Below are 16,626 nucleotides of genomic sequence, written 5' to 3'. Positions count from 1 at the left end.
ACTGTTGCTAAAATTCATTGTCATTGAGAGAAGAGCATAAGAGAAGCAAGAGACCACATACATTCCAGAAGCAATGTGAACAGCAAGCCAGGTATTACATTACACCAAGGAATTTGAAGCATAGTCCAAATAGATGTTTGTTTTTGTTTCTTACAACTTTTTTAAAATCTTGAAATATTCCTATTTCCCATTATCCAGTTCTGAATTATGACACGCTGCCATTTTTTTTAAAAAAAGTTAGTGTTTTGAAAATATTTAGCTTTTATTATAACACAGCACATGTTTGCTCTACTATATGAAATATTTCAAGCCTGACTCAGTTTTCTGAAATGAAATAGTAGCAAACAAGATGGATCCAGTGATCAGCTGCTATAAAAGCCACTGCTTCATTTGAAGATTTCAAAATAAAAATCGCCTTTGGTTCCCATCCATGGAAATGTTGATCAGTTCATAATTTATGTTGATGAACATATAGCATGAGCATGTAGCTCTAAACAGCCTCGTCCCTGTATACCTCTCTCCACCCCCATTGTTCAGTTCAGACACTGAGGTCCTCCTCCGAGGGCCTTCTGGTGGTTCCCTCATTGCAAGAAGTGAGGTTACAGGGAACCAGGCAGAGGACCTTCTCAGTCTGTGGAACGCCCTCCCATCAGATGTCAAGGCAATAAATAACTACACAACTTTTAGAAGACATCTTGAGGCAGCCCTTTATAGGGAGATTTTTAATGTTAGATGTTTTATTATGTTTTTATATGTGTTGGAAGCTGCCCAGAGTGTCTGGGGCAACCCAGTCAGATGGGTGGGGTATAAATAATCAAAGTATTATTATTAGCATGGTGACATCTTTTCTTAAAAAACACACACACACAACTGAAGGTTCACTTGCAGAATTGTTCTCAGTTAGCTTTCATGTTGCTATGATTCATTTGAAACAGGTGCAGACTTTAGCGTGTTATGGTAAATGGGAAGGGTGTAGACATGGAAGAAGTAGAGTAAACTCTGAATAACTCTAAACATAAATGGTGCTCTGAACATGCATGCTATATAAACAGAGCTAGGGTTCAGACATAGCATTCAGCATGGCAGTAACTTAGGCTGTAATCCTATGAACACTTAACCTGGCTAGGAAGCCAACTGAACACAATGAGGCTTACTAGTAAATATACATAAGATCAAGCTGTACATCCATGGCATATTTCAAAGGCTACCCCAGGATGACTGGTCAATTCATTTAGGAAAGGAAAGAGACTTACGAACGCTTTCAGCCCATATGAGGTCATTCATTCTCAGCCGGTCTTGTGAAAAAAATGCTTCCTTTATGTGGAAATAGCCTGCAGTAATGAGCTAAGGAGAGTTTCGGTATCTGTCTTGCCATGCTACACCAGAGTGGATTGATAAATTAGATTGGATATATTTGCAGTTGTTCTCTAAGAACAGATTCGGGATGGATTTTGGCCATACTCTGTGATGTTGTGCCAGCAGGCGTGACTCTGCTTCCTGTTCCAGTGTGTGTGTGTGTGTGTGTGTGTGTGTGTGTGTGGCCAGACTGTGAGATGCCATTTATGTTAATGGACATTTGCAGGTACATAAAGGCTGTGCTATTTTTCTAGAAAAAAAGAGGTACCAGAACTCACCATGGATGCCTCTCTTGTTCACTTAATGGCTTCCACCTGAGATGTGCAGGAACTGAGTTCCTGCTGAGGGGGGAAAACCCCCACCTACAGAGGTCTTCTGGACAAGAGATCTCTCCTTAACCACCAACAGGTACCACAGGGTAGGGCACACACCAATACAGAACACACTCAAAAACTCTCAGCCAGGTGACTTGGGGGAGCAAGTCCAGCAGCCTGCCAAACTATTTTGGAAAAACACCACCTTCCAGCTTTCAGTGGAATAACCCAGCTGTAGCTTTCCTGTTCTCTACTCCAGTACTGCCCTTGAGTTACACAATGCTGTTGTTGTTTAGTCATTTAGTCGTGTCCAACTCTACCTGACCCCATGGACCAGAGCACGCCAGGCATTCCTATCTTCCACTGCCTCCCACAGTTTGGTCAAACTCATGCTGGTAGCTTCGAGAACACTGTCCAACCATCTCATCCTCTGTCGTCCCCTTCTCCTTGTGCCCTCCATCTTTCCCAACCTCAGGGTCTTTTCCAGGGAGTCTTCTCTTCTCCTGAGGTGGCCAAAGTATTGGAGCCTCAGCTTCAGGATCTGTCCTTCCAGTGAGCACTCAGGACTGATTTCCTTCAGAATGGATCGGTTTGATCTTCTTGCAGTCCATGGGAGTCTCACGAGTCTCCTCCAGCACCATACACAGTGCTAGTTACCAATAAATGGAAGGTTAAGATCATGTGATCCCTTTGTCTGAAGGCTTCGTCCATCTTCTGTGTGCCACCTGCCAGTTTTAAGATCCCACCCCCTGCTTCACCTTGCCGGGCTTCAGAGCCAGCCATGCACATACAGCTCATGCACACCCTTGCACATGTTCATAATGTGCCAGTGTCCATCTTAACTGGCTTTCTAGCATTTCATACTGGCCTGAACACCTGATTCCAACTGAACATTTCTCCTCCACTGGGGAATATCTCTGGGGCAGTACACATGAAAAATGTTACCTAGGAATGCAAACATGGATTTTGCATTCCATCCTAATACTCTTCACATGTATTCCTTCAGGGAATGTTGGGGAGACATTTGTTCAGAATCAACCCTGAAATAAACAAGCTCCTTGCATCAGAATGCTGTTGCACATTTCAGCGGGACTTGTATCTCGGTGAATCTTCATAGTGTTGCAACCCAGAAGCAGGCCATGGCCAGGCAGGGTTTTTGAATACCTTCGTGCCATGAAGCGAGTAAGGTTTTACATTTATACTGAATGCAACTAGTGCAGATGAGCCTTGATGGGTCAGAACAACAGTCCATCTAGCAGCGGGAAGCACTGGGGAGGAATGCAGCAGCTGCGATTTCCTCTCTAGGAGCTACACACTTGTGCAATCTCTCCCTGAGCAAAGATCTGGCTTCCTGTGTCGTGCAAACTAGACTCTAACCACCCTCCCAATTCATACATGACACAAAAATGAAATAGCTCATTTATATGCTATTGTGAACCACCCTGTGATCTTCAGATGACGGGCGGGATACAAATTTAATAATTAAAAACAGTCTGGCACTATCTCTCTCTCTACACATGGCATGGGCAGCCTAATTCCTCTGGAAACTTTAGAAGTAGACAAGAGGGTATACAGTGGCTTGTTCCCATAGCTTGCGAGTCCCATAAGTTAATTATGTGCTTTGTAAAGGCGTGCTGTACTTTTTAACTTGGGGGGCGGGGGTGGAGAAAGAAACATAGTCTTTGCCATCATTCTGCTTTTACTGATACTTTGGTTTGTATGTTTTCTAGAGAGCAATAGTTGTGGATCTTTCTGTGTTTGTGTTTAAGCCCTACTTAGGGAAGCATCTCAGCAGGAGTCACTAAAACATTCCTGGCTTGTTGCTCAGGAAAAGATTTGCTGGTGAATTATGAAGGTGGCAACATGGCTGGCAATAACCTAACTAAGAAAGTTGCCGGTGAAATGATGTATTTATTATCTAAACATTCTAGTGCTTTTTAATCCATAGATGCTGCAGTGGAGAGCCTGACATTACAGTGCGGAATTTTTAAGTCCTACCTCGAGGCAAATCTCATACTTACTAGCAAAAAATGAAAGTGTGAAATGCTTTTTAATGTATATTTAACAACAGATAGTCTGGTGATTACTGATGTGTATTCTCCTTGGACTTTTCTCTTGCTGTCGGAAGGCTGTGTTAAGAGACAACATTTTTACACATTTATGTTAGCTGCAACTATCAAATGTTTAAGAAATATTTGCAACTGTCCTTTGTTTTATTTTTTAAATGGCAGAAAGCCATAATATTTTAGCTCTAACCCAACTCAGATTATAGCCAATGGCCTGTTACACACCAGCTCCATGAGTCAAAAGAGTGGGATTTGCCAAGGCTTTTGATGTGAGCTGGTGTAAAATTCAGTTTTAAATATTATTCTAGGAAAAAAGTAAAATAAAACTTAATATTTTATACTGTACTACTACCTTTTTAAATTTCTGCCTCAGACGGTTTGAATTCCTAACAATGTATTTTTTTTAATACACTCTCAGTTTCATTTAGTTGCATATTTTCCAAAAAGCACATTCTATTACATTTATTTACTTAAATATTTCCTATAGTGGCACTATTTAATAAGGAATAGAGTGCAATCTAGCTCTCAGCAAGAGTTCATCTCCCATTCTAATGAATGTTAAACAGTTGCACAGCACAAAGATCTTTGCTGTTAAACAGGCCCTATTGAAGGTATTTCAGATCACTAAGCCCTAGTAGTCTACATTTTTGTTTGCTTTGACATTATTAAACCACTCTGTTTCTTTAACTATGACTCTAATTAGTGCATTTGCATGGTAGCAAAGTTTGCTTTGTGGACCGACTCCTATGAACACAGTGTTTGCATGTAGTTTTTCTGAGCTTAGCGTTTGATGAGCAGCCAGCGCAGCGCTTTCAATCGAAGTCGATAATTATGCAGAATCAATAAGGTTTTCTTCTTTTGTGTTTGTCTTTGTTGTTTCTTTGATATGGCCTCTAGGATGCTGCAGGCAAAGTGCTGGACCGCTGGGCCATCATGTCCAGGGAAGAAGAGATTATTACCCTTCAGCAGTTTCTGAGGTTCGGGGAAACCAAATCCATCGTGGAGCTGATGGCAATTCAAGAAAAAGAAGGGCAGGCAGTGGCTGTTCCATCTTCAAAGGCAGACTCAGACATAAGGACTTTTATTGAAAGCAATAATCGAACCAGGAGCCCGAGTCTCCTTGCTCACCTGGAGAACAGCAACCCTTCGAGCATCCATCATTTTGAAAACATCCCCAACAGCCTTGCATTCCTGCTTCCATTTCAGTACATAAATCCAGTCTCTGCCCCTCTGCTGGGTTTGCCACCGAACGGCCTCCTGCTGGAACAGCCCACACTGAGACTGCGCGAGCCGAGCCTATCGACCCAGAACGAATACAACGAGAGCAGCGAGTCTGAAGTCTCCCCAGCACCTTTCAAGAATGAGCAGGCATCCAGCAGGAACGCCTTGACCAGCATCACAAATGTAGAGCCCAAATCTGAGCCAGCGTCTGTGTCCCCCGTACAGACGTCCACACCTATCAACGATTTGTCCAAGCCAGAACATACGAAAAGCTCTTTCAGAATTCATAGGATGAGGAGGATGGGGTCAGCGTCGCGGAAAGGGAGAGTCTTCTGCAACGCATGCGGCAAAACCTTTTACGACAAGGGCACCCTCAAAATCCACTACAACGCTGTCCATCTTAAGATCAAGCACAGGTGCACGATTGAAGGCTGCAACATGGTCTTCAGCTCGCTCAGGAGTCGCAACCGTCACAGTGCTAACCCCAATCCCCGACTTCATATGCCCATGCTAAGGAACAATCGAGACAAGGATCTCATCCGCGCTACATCAGGCGCCGCTACCCCTGTCATAGCAAGTACAAAGTCCAGCTTAACGTTAACAAGCCCTGGCAGGCCTCCAATGGGTTTTACCACTCCCCCTCTAGATCCTGTGCTTCAAAACCCATTGCCTAGCCAACTTGTGTTCCCAGCTTTAAAGACTGTGCAGCCTGTTCCTCCTTTTTACAGAAGTTTACTTACGCCAGGTGAGATGGTGAGCCCTCCAACCTCATTGCCGACTAGCCCTTTAATGCCAGCAGCTGGCACTGTAGAGCAGCTCCCTCTGCCACCTTCGGAATCAACAGCCCCTGCGTTGATGATGCCCACGCAAGAGGCAAATACTGACCTTGCCCCGAAGAAGAAGCCAAGAAAGTCCAGCATGCCTGTAAAAATAGAGAAGGAAGTTATTGACACCGCCGACGAGTTCGATGACGAAGATGAGGATGTCAACGATAACCGGAGTGTGACTAACGAGGGTGGTCATGACAATCACTGTCATTCTCAGGAAGAAATGAGCCCTGGGTTGTCTGTGAAAGACTTCTCCAAAAACGGGAGGAACAGGTGCATTTCGAGGACGGAGCTGAGAAGGGCAGATAGCATGACGTCGGAAGATCAAGAGCATGAGAGAGACTATGAAAATGAGTCAGAATCCTCGGAACCAAAACTGTGCGAGGAATCCATGGAAGGCGACGAACCCATGATGCATGAAAGAAACCACACATCCATGATGAACCACGACAGGCCAGATGAAAACCACCACGGCATTTCCCACCAAGATGAAGTTAAGGTGAAGGAAGAATTTACCGACCCTACCTATGAGATGTTCTACATGAGCCAATATGGACTTTACAACGGGGGCAGTGCCAGTATGGCTGCCCTTCACGAAAGCTTCACTTCAACTTTCAACTATAACAGTCCCCAGAAGTTCTCCCCAGAGGGTGATTTGTGCTCAAGCCCAGATCCCAAGATCTGCTACGTGTGCAAGAAGAGTTTCAAGAGCTCCTACAGTGTGAAGCTCCACTATAGGAATGTGCATCTAAAAGAGATGCATGTCTGCACAGTGGCTGGTTGTAATGCGGCCTTCCCTTCAAGGCGAAGCAGAGACAGGTCAGTAAATACCTCATTTATTAACTGTTTTTTCTTAACTTTGGTTTTAAATTATATAAGCAAACCAAGCACATATTTTATGTAGAATATGCACACAGTACACATATACAAATGACCTCTGTGCAGAGTGAGGGTTCATCTACACTTTGCTCCACACATACTAGACAAAGGTCTGGGCTTTCCAGGTCCAGGTAGGGGGTTTTGTCCCAGCACTTTCCCCAGGAAAAAACCCTGCATTTTACCACTGAGCCAATGGCAATTGCCATATGCTCCAATTCAGCAGAAAAAATGCAGGTTTCCCCAAGAAAAGTGCCAGGACAACACCAACGCTCAGACTCACCTGGAAAGCCCAGACCTGTGTCTAGCACAAAAGAGTGGGTGAGCCTCAACATTATCTTCATTCCCATTTTTTACCTGGAATAATAATACAAATATTATGTCATCAACTTATGTAATGATAATAATGCTGTGGAGATATAGTTGGAAATAGATTTTCTTAGTACACACAAATGTTTTTGGTGTGCTTGCACACTAGATAGTGGGACTTGCATTAAATCTCTATGTATCTATACACACTGCTATGTGTATAGATCTCCCACTTCTTCTCCAAAGGAATGATTACCTGATATTTTAAGTATCCCATATAAGTTATTTCTATACATACGACCTACAGTGTTGTCTAAGTTTAAAAGCAGGAGATATAAAACCTTTCCGCAGAGGCTGCCACTTCTGTTACATTCATTGTCTTCTTTCCTCAGCTTCCAAGTGAAGTTAAGGAAAAGTTCCTACTTAGAATTATTGAAAATTATATGCAGCGGACAGTGGGGAAGCTCCTATCAAATGTATGCTAAAATATATAGTGGTCATTTGGTGAAACTGTGCAGCAATTCATGTGGGAAAGCATCAGATATAGTATTAATGCTCAACGTGCATGATTATATTGATGGAGTGCAGCGTTGGAGACCTGAACAAGGCCCCGTTGAAATGTGTACAGGAAGCAGAGCAGCAGTTTTGGGGGGGATGTTCCTTTGCACATGTGCCCGAGTTTTGTTCTCTGCATGTATGCATATCCCCATTCCATCAGGTGAGCACTATGCGCCCAGATAAAGGGAAACTCAGGCATATTTTTCACCTTAATAACAGCCTTTCATTTCAGCTGGGCACTGGGATGATATCACACTGCAGTTATGCTACGTCGGTTCTGAAAGAGTTCAGTTTAAACGGAAGCAGCTGGCCCTAAATGTTGTAGCTGTTTTTTAAGAAACAGAGTCCCCTTTTTATTATTCCAAAAAGAAAAGTGTAATGTAGATGGAATTTGCCAAAGTGGGTCAGTGGCAGGTTAACATATTTATTCCATATTTATGGATTTAAACGCACACATATATCTGCATAGGATTTCCTAATAATAATAATAATAATAATAATAATAATAATAATAATGTAATAGATAGACAAAATTGGGACCATGATATGAAGACAGATACATCATTTAAATGCCACTATTTGGGCTGAATCACTTACCTCCCACATACTAAAATTCTCAAGAAGGAAAGGCAATGTATTAAATCCCAGTAGCCCCTAGTCGGTTCATCCTATAACTTGCCCCGTTAAACTGAGCCCCAGTGGGCCTCCCATTGTCTGTTCTTAGCTGTCAGAGCTGAGCGGACAGAACTGAGCAAACAAATCAAAATGGAGGACCAAACACTTCAATTCTGATTCACCACAACCTAGTTAAACAGATATGTTTAGGACCTTTTCAGACGTTATGTTTTGTCACATGCTAACTCAGGGAACTGTAGCGTGTTCTAAGTAACAAACTTCGATATGGTTTGATCCTGGCTTAAGTGATTTTGATTAGAATAACCCACATTTTCCTAATGGGTGAAGGAGGAGGAAGAGGAAGAACATGACGCCGATGCTCAGTCCATTTCATTTCTAATCACCTGAACCTTTGTTTAGATAATTTGCTGAACTGGGCAGCTGTGCAAAACTAGTTTTATCTCTATTTAATGTGTTAAATGTGCCTTAATTTTAAGCACAATGCTAAGCTTGGCCAGGATCCAAAGAATAGTGAAACTCATTCCATTAGCCCAAAGAAACTTTACAGTTGTTTTTCTCCAACAGAAAATCCCCATGGGCAGGGGATGTTCAAAGGAAAACAAGTTAAGAATTCCACTGAGCTCATTGTGTGACCTGAAGAAGCTCTTTGGATCGTGATCTATGCTTACTTAAGAGTAAACTCCGGTGGAATTTTGGCAGCAGCTTGGCTTCTTTGTGTTGCAAGTGTCATTGTATGAACATTGATAACCAGTCTTCTAAGATCAGTTTGGCTCTGTGGTTTTGAGAAGGTTTGTGTGGCCAATCTGCTTTGCCTCATGGACCTGGAGTCAAATGGTATGCAAACAGAAAACGTATGTCTCTTCCCCCCCCTTAAGTCGGGGGGGGGGGAGAGAAATAACAAAGTCTATAATATTATTGTGTTCTTTGAAACATAAAAAAGGAGAACCTCGTGTATCATAGAAAATGTCTTCGGATAATATATTTAATTGGCAGCAGTGTTGGATGGACAAAACAGAATCTGATAATGAAGTTCATATGCTACCTATAATGTATTTGTGAAAAGTTATGATCCAAAGATTTAAAGCTTAAAAAACCCCAATATTCTCTAGCAGCATTCTTCTAGCTAGTTTGTAAATAACAACTCAAAACAACAAATCCGGGATATGTTGAATCCCTAAATATAATGTATACTTCTGTATTATTCTAGCATACAGTGTAGCAGTTTTTTCCTACTCAACCATGGAACAAAGTGCAAAGGAAGTTTGTTCTCTTAATTATTTCCTTTATAAACAGGTAAACTCGAGTTCCAGAAATTAGTCTGTGAACTTCAAAACTGCAAGGTCTTCATGTTGTGTGCATTGGAAAGTCTGCAAGATGGTTTTGGCTGAAGCGCTGTCTTTCGCCCTAGGAATTATAAACTTTGAACAACAGTCCACATTTCAGTTGTTTGCACAATTTGCCAATGCAACCTGCATAAATAATAATAATTTTATAAAATTCTAGCAGGTTTCACAAAAGAGCTGGTTACTCAGTATTTCAGTATATGGTCAGATAAACTATGACTGAAACATGAGTGTGAAAGAATTAGTAAGCGGTCTTAGAGCTGCTTACAAGTTCCTACATTTCTGGAAGAACTCACATGCCAGTGTATAAATGCATTTGAAAGTAGGGCCTGCTTTTCATTGTTAGTTCTTTATATTGACATTATGCCAGTCATTATCTCCAGATAGTGCTGTGAGCATTTGAGGTAAAATCGTAGCCCAGTGAGCTTTTCTGTAATTTAAGGTTTTCTCGTTGACCTTCTTGGAGATTGTTTCTTAAATGAACTCTTACAGAGGAAGCCCATTAAATGTCTAGCCCTTCAGGTAGCAAGGAAGACCTTGAAGATGTAAACCAGTGTATAGTGCCTTATTGACTCCACTGCCAAATAAGTGGAATAATAACACTGAGTGGAGAACTTATTTCAGTCACCTTAATGGGCTGTTAACTTTAGAACCCAATTATAGCCATTTCAGCACTAATTGCTGTACCAGAAATGTGAAACAACCAGCCTAATGTGCACATGAAGAATGTCACATTTTAACACCATATTTAAGACGGTGTTTGACTGAGCACCTTCATGGAAATAATACTGAGTATTCTTTTAAATACTCTGGTAAACTCGCCAGCTTATGAAGTGTCCTTTAATGATGCCGTTTCAAACAGTTGTCACTCTGCAAGGAAGAACCAAGGAATGGAGGTTCTACGAAGCATTCTTTAAAAATGTAGTATTCTCCTATGACAAAAGAGGCTTCATTGTTATACGGAGATTAAGTATTTCACTTGAAGTATTTTTGTTTCTCACAGCAACAGCTAGTTCATTGGGAACTGCACAATCAAATTCCCACCAATCAAGGTATGGGGCCTATCATTCATAGCATCCTTTACCCTCTCCTCTGCCAGTTCTGGAATCAGGCAGGCAAGGGAACCCATTGACGAAGATGTTTGAAATGGAATCTTTCCAAAGCTATATCTTCTGTCAATCGTTTCCCTGGACTATTCCATTCCAAAAAATAAACAAATGCATTTCTCTTCCCAACCTTCAGTTTTAGCCTTTCTGCCCTTTCCCCTCATGTCAAAAGGTAGCAGAAACCTTATTGACAATCAGCAGTGGCAAAGGATAATGTCTCAAAACTATAGAACAACCCGATGGAAAATGAAAGAGGGAACCTGGAAGGATAATCTTTCTTGCCTATTAGAAGCGTGCTTATTGAAGGGTCATGGGGGTGGGGCAGTAGTAGAAATGGGAAGATATGTCATTTTAGGCAGACAGATGGGGAAGAAGTATAGAACTGTTATAGCCCTCCTATCCTTTGCCTTTTGAGGATTCTGCATGCAGAAAGACGACCATATTTAGAATACTCTTTGGCCAAGACAGTGTAATTCACCCATGGGGATCAGTGATTTCCCCCATGCCCTCTATAGGCAGGTGACGAAAACCTTTGGATCAAACTGTCAGGCGTCTCCCCTCTTGTAAGAACTCAGTCCTGCCTAGTATTAAAGAAGAGCTACACAACTTTGTAGCCCATCAGCTGTGCACTTCAAGGTACAAGGAGCACAGGGAAGCTCTGTTTTTAATTTCCTGCTTGAGACTGCAGTTGCAGGGGGATTTCAGGTGAAGGACCACACTTCATGGTTTGTGGGCTACATTTGCCTTGGTGGGACACAAGTTGTATTGACAGGCTTCAAAATGAATGAAAGTTGCTCCTTTCTTTCTTTTTTTTAATCAGCCCAAGGCCTGCTAAAGTTAATATCCATTTTCTATTGCTATCAGCAATTGGCAATGAAAATCTTTCTTTCTTTCTTTTTACTTTGGGTCTGGTTAGTTCATGTTACTTCACTTTTTATTTCCTAAATTTATGTAAAATACATGCACTTCCAACAGCTCCAAGTTGCAAAGAAAGGAACTTTATGCTTTGCCTTTCTTTGAGTGAAGGATGCTAATTGTTGAAGTTTGTTTTTAAATTTTCGCAGAACCAAAAGCATGTGTGTTTGTCTGCAAGGTGGGAAAGGTGATTGAGCCCCATGAATAAATTTAAAAACAAAATAATATTTGCTCAGGGTGACTTATAAATAAATATGAGGCAACTATTGGTGCCAAGTGTGATTCTGCCATTAGGTTGCTAGTTAAATCAGTCCAGATTTAAACTTGTAAACTCCTTGATTTGTATGGAGAAAGACATCTGTATTTGGTTTATTAAAACCTGCTGATGTTTCCAGAACTAAATTTGTGTGCAGATAGGCCTCTGGGTGGTTATATCAAGAAAGCGGAAGCATATACAACTTGCTCATCTAGTTACCTGACTTCCAGCCCTGTACAGGTGTGCTTGAATAAATTAACATCAAATACCTCTGATGAGCCACTGCATACATTATCAACAAAGGTGAAGATGTGAAAACATGCTACCTGCCTCCTGTTATCACCTCTTCAACACAACAGCAACCTTCCCCCCCTTTTCCCAATCATCCCGCTACGTTTGGAAACTTATAAAGCAAACTTTTTGAGATTGCTTTTCCAAGAAGTGTACGCAATTTGGGGATCCCATAGCTACAAAAAAGAAGGTACTTTATACTAGTTTGTAGTTGCCTTAAATCTATTTTCAGTTGGCTGTGGCTTCCAACTCTGTAGATGAAGACATAGTGTATAGCTCTTTGGGTAATCATTTCATCAGACAACTTTAAATAGTTAGTGAAATTGTGTTTTTCTTTCTTTAAAAAAAGATATCTGGACTTCAGTTGGTGCCCTAACTAGTAGCCCATTCAACTGGTTAATGTGCACTGCTTTGCAGGCCTAGGAACTAGTTTCTTGTCTTGGAGAATCTACCATACAGACCAAACTTTCTTTTTATTTACTAATGTCCTCCTCAGTTAACTTCATTGCTATCTTCATGGGGGGGGGGAATTCAGAAGTAGGTTCAACCATAATGTCTACCATTATTACTACAACTGCTACCATTATACTGTCGTTTTCAGAACTCTCTTGGTTTGAAAATGGCTATGAATCCCATTGTAATTTTAGACTCCCAACGGTACCAAGACTTTACAAGGGCTGGCAAATAATAAATCCAGCACAAAGTTCTTCATCCAGTGACCTTGGCAAATCCCTGTTTCTATTGAATAAAAGCATTTCTGGTTGAACATGAGTTCCTTAGATACTTCCCATTGGTCCCCCTTGAACACTGTCCTGATCACATGGCTGCTCATTTGCAAACTGTTCTCAGGTAACATTCATATATATATTTTAAAGCGCACTATTAACTGCAACTAAAAGTGTCATATAAAATGTAAAGCACTATCACTTTAAAGGCAGCTGGCGACCTCCTTGAAAGGGGAAAAATATCAGCGTGTTTAAGTTGGCTGAAATCAATTGTCTTCACAAAGGTATGCTGAGATATAATGAAGTTGATAGAAAAGCTGATTGTTCTGTATGTGTTTGCAGTGTTAGAATAGTATCTAAATCCACAACTAGATGCAATTTAACTGTAACCAGGCAATTTTAAAACAATGCAACCCTGTCAAATAAATTGATATTGCAGGAAAGTTAAGCTAAAGCATGGCGTTAATTGCTTTTCTCAGAGAGCTTCAGGTGCCTTTCTTGAGACATAATGAAGACCATATACGCTGGTGCAGAAGAAGAAAGAAATGGGGATTGTGAAAAAAGAGGGGTTTTGCTAAGTCTAAATATATGCTATCCTGTAAAGATTAGGACAGTCAGCAGAGATAAGAGACAGATTAAAAGCACTTGTTAAACAAAGCCATGCACGAAGGAAATCTTTACCAGAATCCATGTGTTTCACACTCATTATTACAGATGAGAATTTCTTGTATGACTGAACCATATGGCCATTATGTGGCTTTTCCAGAAGTAGCTCCAAAGAACTGTTTTCCTCTTGGTTTTTAGCTCTGCAAATGCATCATCTGTCCCAACCCCCCTTTTCCCTTTTAAAAAGAAAATTAGCAGTTAAGGCCAGCTATGGCAGCTTTTAGAAACTCAATATTTACCTGGCAGTTTACCATTTAGTGAAGTGTGCCGTAGCAGTTATTACCCTATTAGAGAGAGAGATTATTGGATAGAGCTGTAGTATCTTCAAAACCAGTCTGAGAGAAGAATCATAGAGATGGAGATAGCAGCCTGTTTGTTGACATTTCAGTGGTGAGCACTATCCACAAGATTTGAAACCAATCTCTTTTCTGTTTTCTAGGAACAAGAATTTATAAAAAGATATTCCGCTATGAATGTTTAAAAGAAAACTTCCCTTAGCACAAAAAGTGAGGTAAATTTGGAACTCGTTTCACATTTAAGTTTGTCTTTTAAAGCCCTTTTTGATCATGAAATCATCGCCGACGGTTTGCTATGGTCAACAGACCAGAAATAAACCATACTGTACACCAAAATATTAAATATGAGACAAATACAGAAGTGTAACGTAACAGCAGCAGCTCAGTTACATACAGAATAACAAATAACTTGGGGTAATGCCCTTTTTAAAACAACAACAAACAAACCAATCCCTATTGTACTGTGTAATAATTCAGCTTTCTTGTGGGCTCTCTGGCACAAGCTGAAATGGGGCAGGAAGAGCTGGATCTGTCAAGAGGAAGAGGGCTGTGAGATTTTTTGGGGGAGGGAGCTCTGGTGGTGATGGAGAAGAGGGTCCCGTGCCCCTGTGGCCGGGCACCTCTATAAGACAAGGGGAGTTAGCTGGCTAGGTCCTGATCTGCCGCCTCAGAACAGGCAGCTGGCAAAGCCAACTAAGGGAGAGGCAGAGATTTTGGACACAGATTTTGCCACCAAGGGCACACAGCCCCCACCCAGGTCGGAGCAATCCTTTGCAAGTACAGTCCTCTTGCCCAGAATAAGAACTGTGCAAATGACTGGTCCCATCCCACTCTTTAAAAGCAGAAAAGGAAGAGCACACGCACTCTTTGGGACAATGTAGTCACTTGTGCCTGGCTCCGCGTCCTAGAATTGTGCTTACAAGTTGTTGAACCTTGTGTACTGCCCTTCTTGCTGAATCTGAGACTGTGCTCTGACTTCACCAACAAAGCTGCTGGGATTTCCAGAATCTTTTCTTCGAGGACTGAAGCTAGGGCAGCTTTTTAAAATGTAGCTTTCTCCCATAAGAAGAGTTATTACTGCCTATATGAAGAAGAAAGCAAGGTTTCAAAAAGCTTTCCGTTTGCCCAAACTAGTCTTACTGTAAAAACCTATCCGTAGGTTGCATTGCAAATGTGTATTTGTTTCTGAGGAGTGAAACAGAGGAAGGTGAGCAGGCTAGGATTTAGTTAGGTAGAATGTTGCGTTAGTTCATTAATTTTCGCAGTCTTCCCAGATTTTAACTTCTTGCGTCAGATTGTATGATTTGAAGCACAAGTTGTAAATTCAGGATAAAATGCTGTTATACTAGGCCTTCTACTTTATGGAGTTCCTCACTTCTTGTATTAACTGCTTTCCAGCTGAGCCCTTTTCTCTTATCTGCTTTCTTTCCTATGGAAAACTCTCAGGCTGGTGTCTAAGCTTGAGAGATCTTAGCTAAAAGCAGAAAGGAGAAAAGAGTTAATGTTTATACCTGGTTATTTCAAGTCATGTTTTTTGCATTGTGTATTCTGACGGTTAAAAAGAACAAGTCATCTTTAAATCCATTTTTTAAAAATATACTGACAGCCACCGATCTTGTTTCATACAAGTAAGGAAAAGAACAAGTTGGATCGGTTAGCTGGGCCCTTGATCGGTGACAAAGATCCATTAGCGATCACACAGTGAGAAAAGGAGCCAGGTTGTTAGTAGAGGGGACAGCCCTGATCGCCAGATATAGAAGCAGCACTAATTCTACAGCCTTTTTAGCCTGTACCGTCACAAAGAGGGCACAGCTGGGTCACTCGGCTCACTAGTAATTGTGTTTTACAGACTTCTAAAGCAATTGGCTCAGTCAGTCCCAATTCAATAAAAGTGGAGAGCGAGAGCACTTTTGTTCTATTTTTTTTACTTGAAATTATTTCATTCAGCAGTCTGTCTTTTTTATTACCAGGACTTGACATTAGCACTCCAAGCTATATTAGCATCCATTTCAGCAGTTCAGTAATGGTATTAAAAAAACACTTAACTTCAACGGTGAATGGTTGTATGACAGTGCCATAAAAATCCACATTAAAAAAAACTTATGTATTTGTCCCTGCAATTTTTCCCCCCTCACTTGTTTAACCGCTTCAAAACTGTGCTGTCATTTGCAAAAAAACTTTTTGCTCTGACGGAAACCCAAGAGAGACCAGCTCAACTGCTCTCCTCACCCCACCCCACCCCATTTCCCAGAAGTGGGGAGAAATGAGAGCAATTTAAAGGCAAATAAAAATAAAAATCCAGGAGCCCAAATGTCTGTTGTTTAGGAACTGGAGGGAAATAACCCTCCATTTACCACATCTCTTCCAAAACATACTGGTGTCAATGAGTATTTGCCTGTTGGGTTCAATAGGTAATTAAAACAGAAGCCAACCAAGGAAGGACTAATAAACTCAAAATACCTGAGGTAAAAGTGTTTGGCACCTTGCGCCTTCGTGGGACTTATTTTGAACCCAGCACTCTCTCAGTACTTGGAATGAGACCTTAAGTACCTTGGCAATGCAGGATGCTCATAAATGACAACATTAGGTTCTAAATTTTGATTAAACCTTCTGTAATTAATCAATGGTAGATATGAAGCAGTTGTTGGGGTCCAGAGCTGCAAAATGCTCGAGACATAAAACATTACAAAGTAATTAGAGCGAGCTCCTTCACCAGAGAAAGGATTGCCTTCAATAAAGAGGTAAATGATAGCACCGTGTTTATTGTGGACGTAGGCAGCCAGAGCAATATGATAAACTGCAGGAGATACACATATCAGTAATCATCTGCATTATTAGTGTCATTAATCATAATTCTAAAAATAT

At 41.2% G+C, this 16,626-nt stretch overlaps 1 protein-coding gene across 9 annotated transcripts in view; it reads left to right on the top strand.

The window, feature by feature from the left end:
* BNC2 (basonuclin zinc finger protein 2) overlaps nucleotides 1–16,626 on the top strand; it is a 416,653-nt gene that overhangs the window by 381,602 nt on the left and 18,425 nt on the right. For 7 of the 9 annotated variants that reach the window (XM_079959195.1, XM_079959198.1, XM_079959196.1 and 4 more), the window contains one exon: nucleotides 4,634–6,603. In XM_079959195.1, coding sequence (XP_079815321.1) covers nucleotides 4,634–6,603 — 1,970 coding nt within the window. Of the gene's footprint in view, nucleotides 1–4,633; nucleotides 6,604–10,509; nucleotides 11,476–13,904; nucleotides 13,977–16,626 lie in introns of those variants that run through there. The other 2 variants (XR_013834311.1, XM_079959200.1) reach the window with 2 other exon arrangements.

Source organism: Podarcis cretensis (assembly GCF_951804945.1).
Source record: "Podarcis cretensis genome assembly, chromosome: 17".
In the NCBI taxonomy this organism is placed as follows: domain Eukaryota; kingdom Metazoa; phylum Chordata; class Lepidosauria; order Squamata; family Lacertidae; genus Podarcis; species Podarcis cretensis.
Note: the sequence above shows the minus strand (reverse complement) of the source record. Positions and strands in the feature narration are given on the sequence as shown.